The 18,037-nt window shown below is 33.1% G+C and overlaps 2 protein-coding genes across 3 annotated transcripts in view; both read left to right on the plus strand.

The window, feature by feature from the left end:
- The window catches only part of LOC126892053 (uncharacterized), a 28,051-nt gene extending 27,294 nt beyond the window's left edge, over positions 1 to 757 (plus strand). For both annotated transcript variants that reach the window (XM_050661485.1, XM_050661486.1), the window contains one exon: positions 557 to 757. In XM_050661485.1, the coding sequence (XP_050517442.1) occupies positions 557 to 718 (162 nt within the window). In that variant the 3' untranslated portion in view covers positions 719 to 757. The remainder of the gene's footprint in view (positions 1 to 556) is intronic.
- A 9,017-nt stretch (positions 758 to 9,774) lies between these two features.
- The window catches only part of LOC126892054 (uncharacterized), a 46,926-nt gene continuing 38,663 nt past the window's right edge, over positions 9,775 to 18,037 (plus strand). Inside the window, 5 exon segments of the mRNA XM_050661487.1 lie at positions 9,775 to 9,831; positions 11,592 to 11,681; positions 12,513 to 12,627; positions 12,711 to 12,780; positions 12,783 to 12,851. Of these exon segments, the coding sequence (XP_050517444.1) occupies positions 11,602 to 11,681; positions 12,513 to 12,627; positions 12,711 to 12,780; positions 12,783 to 12,851 (334 nt within the window). The 5' untranslated portion in view covers positions 9,775 to 9,831; positions 11,592 to 11,601.

An 18,037-nucleotide genomic window follows, 5' to 3' on the forward strand; every position in this document is an offset into this window, starting at 1 on the left:
AAAAAGTATTAAGATATAAAAGTACTCAGCTTTAAATCTTCCCTTAGGAGTCACAAAGTTCTCAAGGGAGGGCTCTAATCTCTGTAGAACTCGTTGCTGTCGGTAGTTGTGGAAAGTCTAGGGCTATCTTGTTGAAACAATTCTTCTGATGCATCAGTAGCTGAACCCAGGATACTGTGGGCTGTTGTGATCCAGTTCTGCTCTCCAAGGTACTGTGTGCTACATTTTGCTTTTCCAGGTAGTGTTTGCCTACAGCTTTATTACCAAGGTAGGATCCGTATGTCTAACGGCCTAAACACAAACACAATAATTTATGCGGATATTGTTGCTCATTTACCTGGTAATGAAAAAAGAGCGAAAACAAATTTGTATCGTCTTAAATACCTTAGAAGAATTGAACAAATTAATTTGACGATAGTAGGGTCTCTTATAGAAATATATAGTACGAGCGACAAATACAAAGCGAGGCTTGGTGTAGAGTTCAATCGGTTGATTGAAATGTTACAACTTATTTGCTTTACTAATTAACTAACAAACATGCTTCTTTATATTTTAGAATAGTGATCTATGTATATCCAGTTTCGCAAAACAATCTATATTGGAGCTACTCCTAGAAGGTACATGGCTGGTAGGAGATACATTCCTGAGGAGTGTTTACACCGAATTTGACTTTGGTGAAAACCGCATTGGATTTGCAAAACTTGCAAAAACATATTAAATTTATAAATAATTAATAATAAAACATATTTTTTAAGAATTTGTCTTTTTTTATATGTGGACATTGTCATCTGGACATAAGAATGCTGAGAATCTCCTGGACAGACAGAATAACCAATGAGGAAGTACTAACAAGAATACAGAACAGGCAGGGATATACTGGATTCCATCGCAATAAGAAAACTTCAATATTTGGATCATATAACACGTGGTGACAGATATGAACTCCTAAAATTAATTATGGAGGGAAATATTCAAGGAGGACGCAGCATAGGTAGAAGAAAAATATCCTGACTAAGAAATCTTAGAGAATGGTTTGGATGCAGCTCAACTGAACTCTTTCGGGCTGTAGTGACAAAAGTTAGAATAGCAATGATGATTGCCAATCCTCGTCGCGGAGATGGCACGTAAAGAAGAAGATTGCCATCTATTTAACCCTTAATTACTGACATGGATATTTCAGCACGTAGACTCTGACATGCGGTATGTCGAATCAGGGGAGAAACTATTAACATTCGAATCGGTGGAGAAACTATTAAGGGCGCTTTACAGCTTGCAAGTATATCTGCAAGACCCAAGAAAGTTGCCTAAAGGCATGCGCAGTATGTGGTCAGTTGATTATTGCATGCAACTTCTTGCAATTGCGCGATAATCGGTTTGGTGCCATTTTCTCTGCAAGTTTGCATGCAAGTCTAGGGGAATTTGTAGGAAGTTTGATTTTTCCACAATGTCAAATGTCGAAGTTTCGCAGAAATATTATCTCGAAATATATTATATTCCTTTGTGACTATGTGTTCAATTTTTCCCAAGAGTTTATTAAATGTACCTAGTTTCATTCATTCGTAGAAAATTAGAGTATTTTTCATCATCTACTTGGATAAATTCTTCTGTTAGAGATATATTACCTCTCTTCTTGTTCAACCAAGGTCTTACCCACCATCTCCGATCTCGGCGTTCTAAATTAAACTAGTAACTAAAAGCAACTAAAAAGCTGGCTGCAGCAATAATAATACTTAAGGTTGCTGCTGCCGCTACCTTTTTCCTTTTATATTTGGCTATTTTTGATAGTCTTGGCATTTCGAAATTTACTAAGTTAAATAAACAGCAGTAAAGTAATTTAAAAAAAAAACAAAAGTTTATAAGTTAGGTTAAGGGTAAAACTTTCTATATTTATTGCATGCAAGCTGGGTTGCAAGCTGTAAAAGGCCATGCAATAGACTTGCCTGAAAGTCTTGCATGCAAGAAATTGCAGCAAGTTTTCTTGCAAGCTGTAAAGCGCCATTTAACAACATCAGATATGCAGCTGACACCGCGATCATGGCTGAAAGTATCGAAAATCTTCAATTCCGTATAGATCGAGTCACTAGAGAATGCTTCAATTACTGACTTGGCATAAATAAAACAAAGACAAGGTTACTTGTGGTTAGCAAACAAGACGTCGGCGTCGGCCCTATGCAACTAATTGTCAATAATGAACCTTTAACAACAGTTAACCATTTTAAATACCTAGGATGTTGGATAAACGAGACACTAAATCCGGATGAAGAAATTAAAACTCATATAGAAATTGCCAGAGGAGCATTTATGAAACTTAGATCTGATCTAAGTAACTTTCAGCTGAATTTACAACTAAGAATCAAATTCCTAAAATGTTATGTGTATCCTCTATTACTGTATGGATGTGAAACCTGGATCATGAAGGTTAACATGATGAACAAATTAGAAGCCTTCGAGATGTGGTCATATCGTAGAATGCTCAGAATATCTTGGTTCAACGCATTTCAAACAGAGAAGTCTTAAACAGAGTAGGCCAAGGCGAAGGTGACTTAATCAAGATGATAAAAAAGAGAGAACTTGAATATCTCGGGCATATAATGAGAGGTAGCAAGTACAGGATGCTTCAGTGAATACTCAATGGAAAAAATCGACGGAAAAAGAGGAATTGGTAGGAAAAAATATTCATGGCTCCGAAACCTTCATCAATGGACTGCCTTATCAGCAGATCAACTATTACATGCCGCACAAGCCTAAAATTTGGGCACGGTACTTAAAGAAGAAGATGTTTCAGGACGTAGACTCTGACATGTCGTATGTCATACCGTTGCCTATTCTGCTTTGTTTTCAATATGAATCTGATATGATATTAAAAAAATGGTGAAGGTTCTTACAAATTCCTCTATAACCTGAATTACAAAAAACTTGAGTATTGGCAAGTCAAAAATAGTAAAATAGTGCTTTCCGCTAGAAGGTAGAATAACTGGATGAACTTACTGCCATACTAATAGCAAAAAATACACTCGACTACTTTTAACTATAGAAACTTGACATTCATGTGGTACGTGATACTGCAATAAAACTTTATAGTAGGGCAGTAAAGTATGCTAAATGTGCAGTCATTCGAGCGCTGTGGTGACCTATTAAAAATTTTCGCTGAAAATTTTCCATTTTAGTGAGGACTTGCCATTTTTTAATTTAATTTTCCATTTCCAACAATTGTTTTTTCCGATTATTGCGCCATCTATCCATAATTCCAAAAAATGTTTCGAATAAAAGTTGCTTATTTTTACGTAAAGAATCCAAATCTGCAATAAAAATTTGGGGCTCCTATTTAAGATTTTAAAGTAACCCCCACCCCACCTACTTGGGGGATCGTGTTTGGTACCATTCGATAGATTTTTCAAACATATTAAATAATAGGCCAGGGTAATAAGACAAAAATATTCCCTGTTCGTGACACTTTAGCAGCCAGGGTACTGAAGCGTTTTTTCGACAGGTAATACCTATAGGAACAAATTATAACTATTTCCTGCGTAGGATCTGGCGGCCATTTTAATTTATAAACAATTAACTGTCAAAAAATGGCATTTTCCCCTTTTTTTTTCAAATCAACGGAAAACAGTGAAACTTATGATTTATTTAGTACAAATATCTTCGAGACTATGGAAAAAGCTTTAAAATTACGTATTACAAAGTTTGATATAATCATTTATTAATAATATAATTGCGAAAAAAGTCGGATTTGCAAAAAAAAAATTTCTCAATAACTGTTGTAAAAATTAGTGTACAGCTTTGTAATTTTTGTCAACTGAGGGTTCTTGGGTGCTTAATATGTGATAAAAATTTTAAAGTGATTCATTAAATTGATTAAATTTTATTCAAATTGTTTATCCCAGAGAGCATTTTTTTTGCAATAACATAACTCAGAAAAAAATGACGCTAGAATCATTCCACGGGTATCAAATGAAAGACCATGAGCAACATTTTCAACACGGTTTAAAAAAGTGAATAAAAAATGCATTTATTAGTAATAAATAATTATGCAAAGGTATCGTCAATTTTTCTTTATAAACTTTTTGAAAAACTTTTTCCAAAAAATGAACTTTTTGACCCTGTTTTAAGTGTACAACTACCAAGTAGTGTTATTTATATCATAATTGATAAAAAATTGTAATAAATATGCATAATTTCTTATATAACAGAATAAAAAGTTTATAAGGAAAGATTTACGATACTTTTGCATGATTATTTATTACTAATAAATGCATTTTTTATTCACTTTTTTAAACCAAGTTAAAAACATAACTCATGCTCTTTAATTTGACACCTGTGAGATGATTCTAACGTCATTTTTTTTCTGACTTATGTTATTGCAAGAAAAATGCTCTCTGGGAAAAACAATTTAAATAAAATTTAAACAATTGAATAAATCGCTTTGAAATTTTTATCAGATATTAAGCACCAAAGAGCCCTTATTTGACAAAAATTTCAAAGCTGTACACTAATTTTTACAACAGGTATTGCGAAAAATTTTTTTTTGCAATTCCGACCTTTCTTCGCAATTATAATAACAATAAATGAGTATATTAAACTTTGTAATAAGTCATTTTAAAGATTTTTCCATGATCTCGAAGATATTTGTCCTAAAAAAACCATAAGTTTACCTGTTTTCCATTGATTTGAAAAAAAGTGAAAAATTCCATTATTTGACACTTAATTGTTTATAAATAAAAATGGCCGCCAGATCCTAAGCAGGAAATAGTTATAATTTGCTCTTATAGGTATTAGCTGTCGAAAAAACGCTTCAGTACCCTGGCTGTTCAAGTGTCATGGAAAAAATCTTAATACCCTGGACTATAAGTGTATTTTGCAGTTTTTCGATCTGATGTTTATTTTGCGGAATATCGCGGGATTTGTATTTAAAATTTTAAATTTACCCCCCTACCCTCTCCGTGGAGTGTCATGTTTGGTATCATCCGATAGATTTTTAAAAAATATTGAAAACGTAGTTTTTTGTTTTAAGATCTGACGTTCATTTCGCGAAATATTCGCTTTTTTTGTGAAACTTTTTAATTCACCAATTTCCTTACGCCCCGCTCAAATCGTTAGATTTTTTAAATATACACTCTTTTGCGTGTACTTAATTTACCTTATCCTAATCTGACAATTTCAAGTATTTTTAAGGATAGATTTTTTTTCGGGCCCCCCTTAACGAACTCCTCTGTGTTAAGATCCAATATATGGTAGAGGTACATCTGCAGGATACCAGGTTTCTCCCCATATGATAATCTGACGCGCTCGAGTAACTGCAGAAATCCCCGCTTGTGCTCCCCTACCATTACGTCAACGTAGCTCAAAAACTAAACCATACTAAAACTGCAGCAGTTGGGAGAAGGTACAATTACATACCACTTGAAGGTACACAGATGCTGTTCTAGAAATCTTTTATAAAACACCATTTACTACAAAATATATATTCGGCAAGCAAAGACATACCGCATGTCAGTGGTTAAGGCAACCCTTAGAAGCGGCGACAGTAGCCAGCCACTATCACCAGCCACTGTCGCCGATTCTCGCCACTGTGGCCGTCCATTACAAATTCATTGGGGCTACAACATCGCGTGTTTAAGCCACTTGTGGATCCAATCAGTATCGCTACAGAGTGGCTCGTCTGTTTCGGATCTAAGACTGAACGTCAGATACGCTGCCGATACAGCCATTCTTTCATTCAGCGAAGCAAGTTACTGGAGAGGGCTACAATTCAATATTTCAAAGACAAAGTGGATGACAGTTGGAAAGATTAATGTAGATCAAGGTGTGTGCTCTTGATGGAGAGGAGACAGAAGGAGTAAACCATTTTAAATACCTTAGCAGTTGGTTAAGCAAATTGCGACTGCGATGAAGAGATAATAATCAGGATCGAAATATCACCTAAGGCTTTTATTACCTGGAAACCAATTTTATGTAACGGAAACCTGTCGATGAATATTCGCAAGAAGGTCCTGGAATGCTATGTGTGGTCCATATTATTGTATGGTTGTGAGATGTGGACGTTAAAAACCACAATGATAAATAAATTAGAAGCATTCGAATTGTGATGATATCGACGAATCCTAAAGATATCGTGGTTTTCGTACACTTCAAATGAAGATGTTCTCCAAATGATGTATTCAGAACGTCTGTCCATAAACATCATAAAGAAGAGAAAAACAGAATACTTCGGCCATATAATTGGAGGATCTAAATACAATCTACTTCGCCTTATAATAAAATGAAAAGTGGAGAGAAAGCGATAAATTTGTCAAAATACAAAAGCGATAAATTTGTCAAAATACATTTTCATGGCTGCGTAATATTAGTCAATGGTGTGGTTCCACGGTAGAAGAATTATTTCGCACAGCAGTCGATAGAGAAATATTTCAGGAATTTTTAAACACGATGAAGTCCAACGTCTTCTAAAGAAGAAGAAAATTATTACACGTGAAACTGTGAAAACTCAAAAGAAACAGCAAACATTAGAAGTTAAATAAAAACAAATTCTTAATGTCCAAAATCGTGGGGTGAAATCGTGATCCATGAAAATAATAAAACATTTTAAGAAACACAACACACTTTGTTAACGTCTATAATTTTTGGCTATAAATATACCAGCAATTTGGCAGAGCAAGTTTATTGTGAGCATTGTCAAAATTAAGGTAAGCTTTGAATATGTTAACTGAAATTTATTTTATAAACCATATTATCGACGAGATCACTGTTCCAAGCATAATAATAAGTAGTCCAGTTTTGATTTACAAAAAAAAAAAGAATGTGTGTGTACTTTGTACGCACGTAAGAAGATATTCTTCTATTATATAATAGGTAATTTAAACGATGTAAATATACTTAAAAGGTTATTTGTATTTTATTTAAAAATCAAACTAACTTTCTTATCTACCACTTTCAAAAATTTTTTATTAAAACAATGAAAAATAAAAAAAATGAATCGCCCAGGAATTGAACCCGCAACCTTCCAATCTCAGTGCTAACGCATTTCCCACTATTCCAGCGAGGCCCTAGAAATAGACATGTAAGTTTCGGGTATAATTACACAACCCGGCGACATATAGTGTAAATATTATGCTTACATAATATTTTATTATTTTACTACAGGGAAACACAAATCCAAAAACACAAGAATTATAATAAATAATACATTTCCTAAAACCACTAATATATTCTTTTAATGACTTATTTGCACGGTTACAGATACATACATACCTATCTTGAAAGATTAGCAATGCACTACATACTGTCAGAACTACATACTGTCAGTGTGCGCAGGCGCGCGGATCATGTACAATTTTACCCTCAATCGATTTGCCGCTAAAGAGGAATATCTTCAAAAACATGAAGTTAGCCAAACTACACTCACAGTCACAAAATTCCGCCAGCCAAAATTTTTGATTGAGTTTGAGAATCTATAACTTTCTTATTTGTACTCCGATTTTCAAGATTCTTGCGTCGGTTTGTAGGTACATGTATTGATGTCGTTATTATTATTCCGGTAATAAAAATATTTTTGTTTAGGTGGCATTATACGGAGGTGAATGAAAGCGTTGTATTTTCTCCTAACTTTAAAAAATTCTGTGGAAAAATTGGAGGGCTGAGTTTGTTTCATACTCCTTTGGTATTATCCTGGAGGTATCACTAAGGTTTTGTTTTTTAATTATCCGAATATCAATATGGATATATTCGAATATATGCTCTTACAGCAATGACTGCTCGCAATCTGTTTGGCATCGAATAAAGATATGTTATTTTTGCCAAGCGAATAGCCCGATTTACCTCTAAGTACCAGGGCCATAACTGTAGCAAATTTTCTGGAGGCCTAGGATGACGGCTAATAGCTTTTTTAATTCATCCCATAAATGCTCAATAGGTTTGAGATCTGAGTTCAACCTCTATTTTATGAGTCCATCAGTGTTTTTATTTACAAAGAATGGTACAGCTCTTACAAGAAAAAAGATATTCGGATAATTGAAAAAACAAAATTTTAGCGATGCCTCCGGGATAATATGACAGGACTATGAAACAAAATCAGCTCTTCCATTTTTCCACAGAATGTTTTAAAATGAGGAGAAGATACAATTCTTGAATTCACCCCTGTATAATGCCAGGCAAGCAAAATTTTTGTGTTACCGGAATAATACCAAACGATATTAATACATGTACCTATAGTATGATACAATTGATCCAAAAGATGGCATAACCCAGACATCCAAAGTGAAAGTTATCCTCCAACACCAAATTGCTCTATATAATCACATAATGTTCAGAAAAAAGTTACACACCATTTTGAGCGTCGGGTTTGGGGGGAGAGGGGGGAGAAATCGGTAAATTCGTAGTTTTTTACGTTTTTCGTCGTCAGTATTTCCAAAACTATGCGGTTTAACTTAAACAAGAGTCTATACAAAAATGTTCTACATTAAATTTAAAATAAAAAGGCCCTATGCATAATCCTTCTAAAATCAACGGCTCTAAAGTTGAGGTAGTATAGTATAATTGATCAAAAAAAAAGGCCTGACCCAGACATCCAAAGTAAAAGTTTTCGTCCAACAGCAAATTGTTCTATATGGTCCACATATTGTTTAGTAAAAAGTTACACCATTTTGAGAGTCCGGTTTGGGGAGGAGGTGGGAAACTCGGTAAATTAGTAGTTTTTTTTTACGTTTTTCGTGAATTTTTCTAAGGTTGGACTTAAATTTTCGAAATTTTTGGGAGTTTTGGGGACGAGAACGAAAAACAGACCCTAAATAGGAGGGGCCGTAAAATATACATCCTTGGACCAAAATGGATTGTTGGCATATGGATGGGTGAGTCTTTTCCTGAACTTTAAGATGGCATTTGGGCCAATTTTCAATTTAGTCAAATTTAGAAAATCGAAAATTTCCACTGGCGAGAACTGCCGTTCTCTGGTAATAATTGAGCTCATGAATGAAACAAAAAACAGCACAAAACAAAAAACAGCCCCTTTAAATACAAGGAAACAGTTAATAAAATAATTAAAAAAGTGCCAAATAAACTGGATATCAATAAAATGTTAAAACGTTGACTACTTACAGTGGAGCCCCGATAAGTCGGCCTCCGATAACCCGGCTGACCCGGACTGATTTCTTTCAGACAAGAAAAACATTTTTCCCCGGGTTTTCGATTCGCGGGAAAAACCCGGATAGACCGGTGTCCCGATTAATCTGACTTATCGAGGTTCAACTGTATATAAATACACCTTCTGGACAAATACAATTCAGCCGTTTGATGTAAACTAGTCGTAATGCCACAAATAGATTATTGTATTAAAAAGAATGTTAAAAAAATGTTAAGGCATAATTTAATATAAATAAATTTTCAAAATTTCAGTTTTATATTTTTTTTTTCGAAAATAATTTTTGTCTGTGATGAACATTTTTTTGGCAAAGTTTCGGCACATTACCAACTCTAAATTGATCGCCATTCGGCTAAAGATAAAGGGATTATGGTACTAATTGCTTATATTTTAGGGCGATATGAAGGAAGTATTGGTACCAACAAATTTATGGTGGTTGAAAATTAAATGCCTGTACAACAATTCCATTAAAAATTTTATTTTCAAAAATCGTGGTTTTCCAAATCATAAGGCAAAATGGTTCGTGCCTCATAAAAATAATATAATACTAACGTGCCTCAGGAAAATAATAAACCAATATTATGGGACACGATACGCATTATTCACGATACTTTTTAATTGGTACTTTTTAATATAAATAGAGCACATTTTGATACAGGATTTACCTCTTGGTGAGCTTTGTCCAGATTAAGGTAAGTGTTTGAATAGTCTGCAACTTTAAATTTTACATATATATTTTTATTTAATACGGTTATTTTAATATTAATTGAATCGGTCATTTCAAAATCAGCATAAGTCCTCAATTTTCAGAAACCAATTTTTGAGCGGAATAGACTCCTTTAAGATAAACTCACGTTGTGTGCAAAAACTACGCCAGTCCAGTAAAAGCATTAGGAGCAAAACTACAATATAACTAGACTAAGTTTTCACTCTAATGGCATATAAAACAACATAATGCTATTCTACATCCCACCAAAATGAAAACAATGAGAACCTTCTCTGGTTACACCTCCGAGGCTTCTACAATATGCAAGCCATACGGATGCTGAGACTAAGGAAGATGAGGTAATTCTATAATTTGCAATTCACGTCCCATCTGCTCAGCGCGGTAAAGTTCCAACGAGATGTAAATTGTAGAATTCCCTCATCTTCCTTAATCTCAGCATCCGTATGGCTTGCATATTGTAAAAGCCTCGGAGGTGTAACCAGAGAAGGTTCCTATTGTTTTCATTCTGGTGGATTGTAGAATAGAATTATGTTGTTTTATATGCCATTAGAGTGAAAACTTAGTCTTTTTGTAGCAGTTGCCGCTAGGGCATCTATGCCATTTCGTTCATTGCAATCCGGGACTGCACGCTGGGGTTTGTTTTGGTTGGATCGGGGAGAGCAGCATATGTGCCTCCTGATGAAAGACTAATAAATTTCGAAACCGGTAGAGGTGCTTGCTCCACTCTCTGATTGGACTGGAATATGGTTCGGCTGTACTTTCGTTTTGCAAGGAAATTGAAAATGGTTATTCATTTTTTACAATATAACTCGGAATTTTCATGTCATCCATTTCATCCATCTTTCAGCTACTAAGTTAGTTTTTTTGCTCTTCTGTAAAATTAGGAATATGTGACTCGTGTTGTTTTTAAAATGACCGATTCAATTATTATTCATAGTTGTTCTTTTGTCCTTATTTATTCTATTTTTCATTCACCCGTCTATTCATTTCCAAACATTTCCATAAGTTTCCATTGATGTCATCTGGTTCATCTGATTTTTGTAGAACTTCTACATGTTTGTCGATTTATATTTTTGTGACCATTTGTGTTACTGTCTAAGTTAGTTCAACTGGAATTCTTGTCAAATTCTCCATTTAGCAAAGCATCTCCGCGACAGAGGTCGGCAATAATCATGGCTATTCGGATATAACTGCTCTGAAGAGTTCATAATATTCTACGTCTCCCTATGCTCCTTTTTCCTTCTTGTATCTCTCTCCACGTGTAATATGTCCGAGATATTCCAATTTTCTTGTTTTGGTTGTATTTAAGGTTTCCATTTCTTTATTCATCTTTCTCAGAACATCTTTGTTTGTGACGTGTTCTATCCATGATATTTTTAGAATTCTTCTATACACCCACAACTCGAATGATTCCAGTTTTTGCATCGATGCCGCATTCCAGGTCCAAGCTTCCATTCCATAAAACAAAGTCGAGAAAAAGTAGCATCTTGCCAATCTAACTCTTAGCTCTATCTTCAATCTCTGGTAGAGAGCAGTCTTCTCATTTTGTTAAAATTTGTTCATTTTAGTATCTGACATGGTCCAAAAAGACAAAGCTCTCAGTGATGTCCAACTTCTTCAGTATCTCAAAGACTTTTAGTTAATACTCCGCTTGTTTTCATTTGAGCTTATAATATCTATAGATTACATTGCATTTTAAGTAATATAATTATTAATTATTTGTAGAAAAACCATAATGAAAGTGTTTATTTTTATTACTTTTCTCATTGTGTCATCGCCAAACTGGATGGATATGAGCAATGGATCTCTGATTAGGTAAGTCTTGTATCAATTCATATGCCATATAATGCAAAGACTAGATGTTGGTGTTTTCTATACAGTACTATATCTTATTCTTTAATGTTTTAACCTGTTACCTTTATGCCAGGAGCAAATTCATCAGTTCAATTTATACTTGAGGAAAACCAGCAAGTTTTTTTATAGTTACTTTCTACCCTTAGCCAATATCTTCTTCTTTAAGCGCTGCCTCCCAATTAGAGGTTGGATCTTTACTCTATCTACCGCTGTTCTGTAGAGTTCTATTGAATTGCATATCTAAGATTCACCCAGTGGTGTATCCTTAGCCTGATCTATTTTTAAAGCATTTTTTTCTTGTGCACTACTAATAATAATAGCTTTTTCACTTAACTTGCGCTATACAATATACTAATTCATAAAATGGCTTTGCAGCCTCTTCAGCCTTATTTTTTTGGCTAGAGTTTTCTAGAAGCTGATTGGCCTCGACGTTTTGATGCGGTAAAAGCCTTTTTCGTGCCTGCAGGCGATTTTTTTGATTTCTTCATCAACTTACCCACCCCTAGATCTCTGTGGATATCTTGGTTGCGGATGTTCCAAAGTGCATTAACAATACACTTCAATACTTTATTTTGGAAATACTGGATTATTTTGATATTAGTTTTTGGTACAACCCCACAGTTGGATGCCAAACGTCCACTTAGGTTTTAGAATCTGATTGTAGAGTAAATGCTTGTTATGAATGGACAAGGCTGTTTTTTTTCAATACATCTTTTTGAATTTGATACCCAATTTTTCCAGTTTTTTCTTCACATGTGCTTTACAATTTTAACATAACGGTATTTTTTATAGAATTCCTTTGAAGAAAGTCAACATTGAACAAAACATATTGAGTAATCTGGTGAGAAGTGGACAACATGGTAAATTTAGAAATACAGGAGAAGTGCCTTTAACAAATTCCATGAATGTAAGTTATTTTATTACTATCAATAATTGAAAACTGATGTTTTTAATAACTTCTTGGTATGATTATTTTTAATTTTTTTGTAGATGTATTATTATGGAGAAATCAGTATTGGAACACCCCCACAAAAGTTCAACGTAAATTTTGATACCGGATCTCCGATCTTTGGGTTCCTTCGTCCAAGTGCCTCACTGAGTTAGATGTTAATAATAACAATAAACATTGCCGTAAGTAAATATTTTTGTAACGAGTTAAATGAACAAATCAGGTCAGTAATATGAACGTGAAATACGGTGATACCGTGTAATTTTCCGTGTCATCACCAAATTGCATGAAAATTTGGATTTAAATTTCTCTTATCCTCCAGTAGACTTTTAGACTTGGGTCATTGGTTGCTGTTACTTGATCCTACTGAAAATGGATGTTCTATAGAGTTTTGCACTAAATCAATACAAAAAGGACGTCTTTAGACGGTTTTTGTCAAATAACTCAAAAGTAAAAATATTTTCTTGAAAAAATATTCTTAGCAAAATGTATCTGATAAAACACCAAAAAAATGGTGTACCTATGTTAGTATAGTATAGTTGATCCAAAAGATGGCATAACCCAGACATCCAAAGTGAAAGTTATCCTTCAACACCAAATTGTTCTATATGGTCCACACAATGTCCAGAAAAAAGTCACACCCATTTTGAGCGTCGGGTTTGGGGGGGGAGAGGGGGGGAAAAATCGGTAAATTCGTAGTTTTTTAAGTTTTTCGCCAATATTTCTAAAACTATGCGTTTAGCACGAACAACCTTTTATACAAAATTGTTCTACATTCAATTTGAAATAAAAAAGGTCCTATGCATAATATTTCTAAAATGAATGGTTCCAAAGTTACGGAGGTAGTATAACTGGTCAAAAAAAGGCTAACCCAAACATCCAAAGTAGAAGTTTTCCTCCAACACCAAAATGTTCTATATGGTCCACATATTGTTCAGTAAAAAGTTACACCATTTTGAGCGTTAGGTTTGGGAGGGAGATGGGAGAGAAGCCGTAAATTAGTAGTTCTTTTTTTTAAGTTTTTCGTCAATATTTCTAAAACTATGCTTTAGTGTAAACAATGTTATATACAAAAATGTTCTACATGAAATTTAAAATGAAAAATGTTCTATACATAATTGTTATAAAATCAACGGTTCCAGGAGTTACGGAGGGTGAAAAGTCGAGGTTTTCGATACTTTTTATATTTTTTGGGCAATATTTATGATATAACTATACCAAAAACCCAGACATCCAAAGTGAAAGTTATCCTCCAACACCACATTGTTCTATATGGTCCACATAATGTTCAGAAAAAAGTCACACCATTTTGAGCGTCGGGTTTGGGGGGGAGAGGGGGGAGAAATCGTTGAATATAAAAAGTATCGAAAACCTCCAATTTTCACCCTCCGTAACTCTGGAAACGTTGATTTTATTACAATTATGTATCGAACCTTTTTTGTTTTAAATTTTATGTAGAATATTTTTCTATAGAACATTCCTTACGCTAAAGCATAGTTTTAGAATATTGACGAAAAACTTAAAAAAACTACTAATTTACCGAATTCTCCCCATCTCCCCCCCAAACCGGACGCTCAAAATGGTGTAACTTTTTTACTGAACAATATGTGGACCATATAGAACAATTTGGTGTTGAAGGAAAACTTTTACTTTGGATGTCTGGGTTAGGCCTTTTTTTGGACCAATTATACTATACTACGTCCGTAACTTTGGAACCGTTCATTTTAGATGGGTTATGCATAGGGCCTTTTTTATTTAAAATTTAATGTAGAACAATTTTGTGTAGAAGGTTGTTTATGCTAAACCGCTTAGTTTTAGAAATATTGACGAAAAACCTAAGAAACTACGAATTTTCAGATTTCTCCCCCCTCTCCCCCCCAAACCCGACGCTCAAAATGGTGTGACTTTTTCTGAACATTATGTGGACCATATAGAACAATTTGGTGTTGGAGGATAACTTTCACTTTGGATGTCTGGGTTTGGTTCTAACTATACCATACTATGTATGAAGTCTGTAGAATGTAGAACCAGGAGAAGCAGAGATGTAGCTCATAAAAATTACATACAAATTCCGAATCGAATATTTCAATGTGAAATAACCAAAAAATAAAGGGATCTTCGGAAAAAACTCATCAAAAATTGTAATTAAAACAAGCTTTATTTTTGTATTTTTTTATAAAAGTTTCTAGCATCAATACTAAGCAAGTTACGCTCAAAGTTAGTCCTTTATTTGGTAAAAAAATCGAAAATAACCCCCTAACTTGACTCCCAAATAAAATTAACAATCTGTAAGGTAACTGGTGCAAATTCCTTATTTTTTAAACTTTTGCAGTTGACATTTTGTACTACATTTGGTATTTTTTAAGATTTTTCGTATTTTTAAAATTTTATAACGTATTATGAAACAACATTTTTTTTAATTAAAAAAAAATTACTTTAAAGTAACTATTTTTCAAAAATAATCTTTTTGAACCGCCGGACCAACCTTATTTCAAAAGTAACTTTCTAAGTTTGATGATAAAATTTTTTATAAAAACAAAAATAAAGCTTTTTAAACTTTTTGAAAAAGTTTTAATGAGTTTTTAATGAAAAGAGCTTTATTTTTGGTTATTTTACTTGAAATATTTGATTTGGAATTTGACGAATAAGAACCTACTTCTTATGGGCTACAACTCTGTTTCTACTGAGCCTACAGATCTCATACATATAGCTCTTTTTTATTTTTCTATAATTTACATTTTTTAGATCTTTTTTTTTTCGATAAAATACTTTTTGAGTTATTAAACGTGTTTTTTTCTATTGAAAAATAAACATCTTCACTGGCAAGTTACTCGAAAAGTATTAAGTTAGTGAACAACTTGTTAGGTTGGCCGTGAAAATACTCAATCCCAAATAATTTTTCAGAAATAAATACATATTAATCCAGACTGGTCCTTAAATTACCAATAATGGTTTAGCTATCGAAATACCTACTTAGTTAAGATTGTTGGTGCGATTAACAATTAAGCACAAATTAAAGCAGTTAGGTATAGGGAATCCTTAAGAAATAAAAAAGTACCATAAAATATCATTTCATTACAATACTAAAATACAGGGTGTTCCATTAAAGAAAACTCAGAAAATACTCATTCCGAGTTTCAACCAACCCTGTATACTAAAATTAAAAATTTAGCTATACTAATTATTCTTAACAATAGTAGAGTATATTAAAAATCATTTGAACATAAGTAGAGTTTTAGATGTCAAACTACTACAATTCTACAGGGTGTTAATTTTGCTACGAAATTAATAAAAAAACGTAATTATCTTTTAAAATACCCTGTATAATATTACAAAACCTCATATTTTAAGAAAGAAGACATCGAAGAGAATCCAAAAATGTAAAAATATACAGGGTGTCCCATTAAAAAAAAACGAAGTTATAAGCAACTTCCGGTATAACCGGAAGTTGCAAAGAGATGAAAATATTTTCATTTAATAGATCATCCTTCAAAACCCCTTTATTCCAATTTCCATGATTCTGTTGCCTTTAGTTCTCGAGATATTTCTAATAGGCCCTTTATTTGCCTCACCCATTATATTTACTGTAGGTTTCGGAGGATCATAAACGGCCGTTGAGGGTAGAACAATACAAGCATATCACATATTTATATTAGTGTAAAGTTGGGATTGAACGAAAGCGGACCGAATAAAATTAAAGTGTATTATACAATTGAGGCATTGTTAGGTTTTCGTTTAAAACCATAGACGTGTATTATTTTGTCATTTTATAGTGGATGCTATTTCTTGAGGTAAGTGGAGTATTTCAATATACTTTTTAGATTCATTTTCCTAACATAAACTCTATATACAACATATTTACAAAATTATGGCAAGAATCTTCAATTGTTTTCTGTTTACCAAGTTTTAAAATAAAAATAAGAAAATAAAAATAAAAGGGAAAATAAAAAAGTCAGCTTTGGTCAGCAAAAATTTTTAACTTAATAAATTCAATATGTATATAAATATTCCTCAAGAAATCATCTGCAGCAAGTTGCAAACTTAGCGGAATTCTTCATTTTTAAAAAACTGTAACATGCTGGAGAATTTCTATATTAAGAGACTTTAATGTTAAGGTCAGTTAATAAAGTAAGAACAAAATATGAAGCAGTTGATCCAGAAAATTTACAGTTTTTTCACAAGAACCGCAGTTTTTTGTTATTTTTTTGCTTTCTTCTTCTTTTTTAATCTTTAAGTCATTTTACCTTTATTTATAGGTCTATCTTTTTGCTTTCTTATGATAATATTTTTTATTAATTTTGGTCGTGTGAGTCCAAAAATTTTGCCTTTTTTTTTTAAATAAAATGCATAAACGATACTTTATATTATTATTAAGAAGCCAAAAACAGGTAGGTCAACTCTTAATACATCTTAATTGTTTTGTAAATGTATCCGATTAATTATAATTATTACCTACCTACCAATGTGTGGCTTCTTACCACAAAGTTTCGTTTATGCATTTCATTTTTAAAAAATTAAAATTTTTGGCTCACACGACCAAAATGATCAAAAAATTTAAAAGTAAGGAAGCAAAAACAGGATTATACATACGAGTAAGAGGACTTAAAGATTAAGAAAAAGGAGAAGAAAGCAAAAAAAAACAAAAGACGGCGGCTCTTGTGTAAAAAAAAACTGTAAATTTACTGGATCAGATGCTTCATATTTTTTTCTTACTTTATTATCTGACCATATAACATTAAAGTCGTTTCATGTACAAATTCTCCAGCATGTTATATTTTTTTAAAATGAAAAATTCCGCTAAGGATGCATTTGGCTGCAGATGATTTTTTGAGGAATATTTATATACATTTTGAACTATTTATTAAACAAAATATCTTTGCTTAGCAAAGTAGACTTTTATACTTTTCCCTTTTTAAAACTGGGAAAACTTAAAACGATTGAAAATTGAAAAAAATTGCAAACATGTTGTAAATAGAGTCTTTTTTACGAAGAAAAAAGTCTAAAAAGTATATTAAAATACTCCACTTACCTCCAGACATAGCATCCACTATAAACTAACAAAATAATACACGTCTATAGTTCTAAATGAAAACCAAACAATGCCCCAATATTACTGTATAACACACTTAATTTTTATTTGGTCCGCTGTCGTTCAATCACAACTTTACACTAATATAAATATACGATCTCATAGGCGCCCATGTCCATGGGCATGGCCACGGCCCCCCTAGCTTTTCTGTTGCTTTAAACTACATTATATTGTCATCCAAAGTATACAAAATGTAATGTGCAACATATTCACGTCTGGCCCCTCCCCTAAAAAATTTTAAATGGGCGCCCATGCATGATCTGCTTGTATTGTTCTATC

The sequence above is a fragment of the Diabrotica virgifera genome, chromosome 9 (genome assembly GCF_917563875.1).
Source record: "Diabrotica virgifera virgifera chromosome 9, PGI_DIABVI_V3a".
NCBI lineage: Eukaryota > Metazoa > Arthropoda > Insecta > Coleoptera > Chrysomelidae > Diabrotica > Diabrotica virgifera.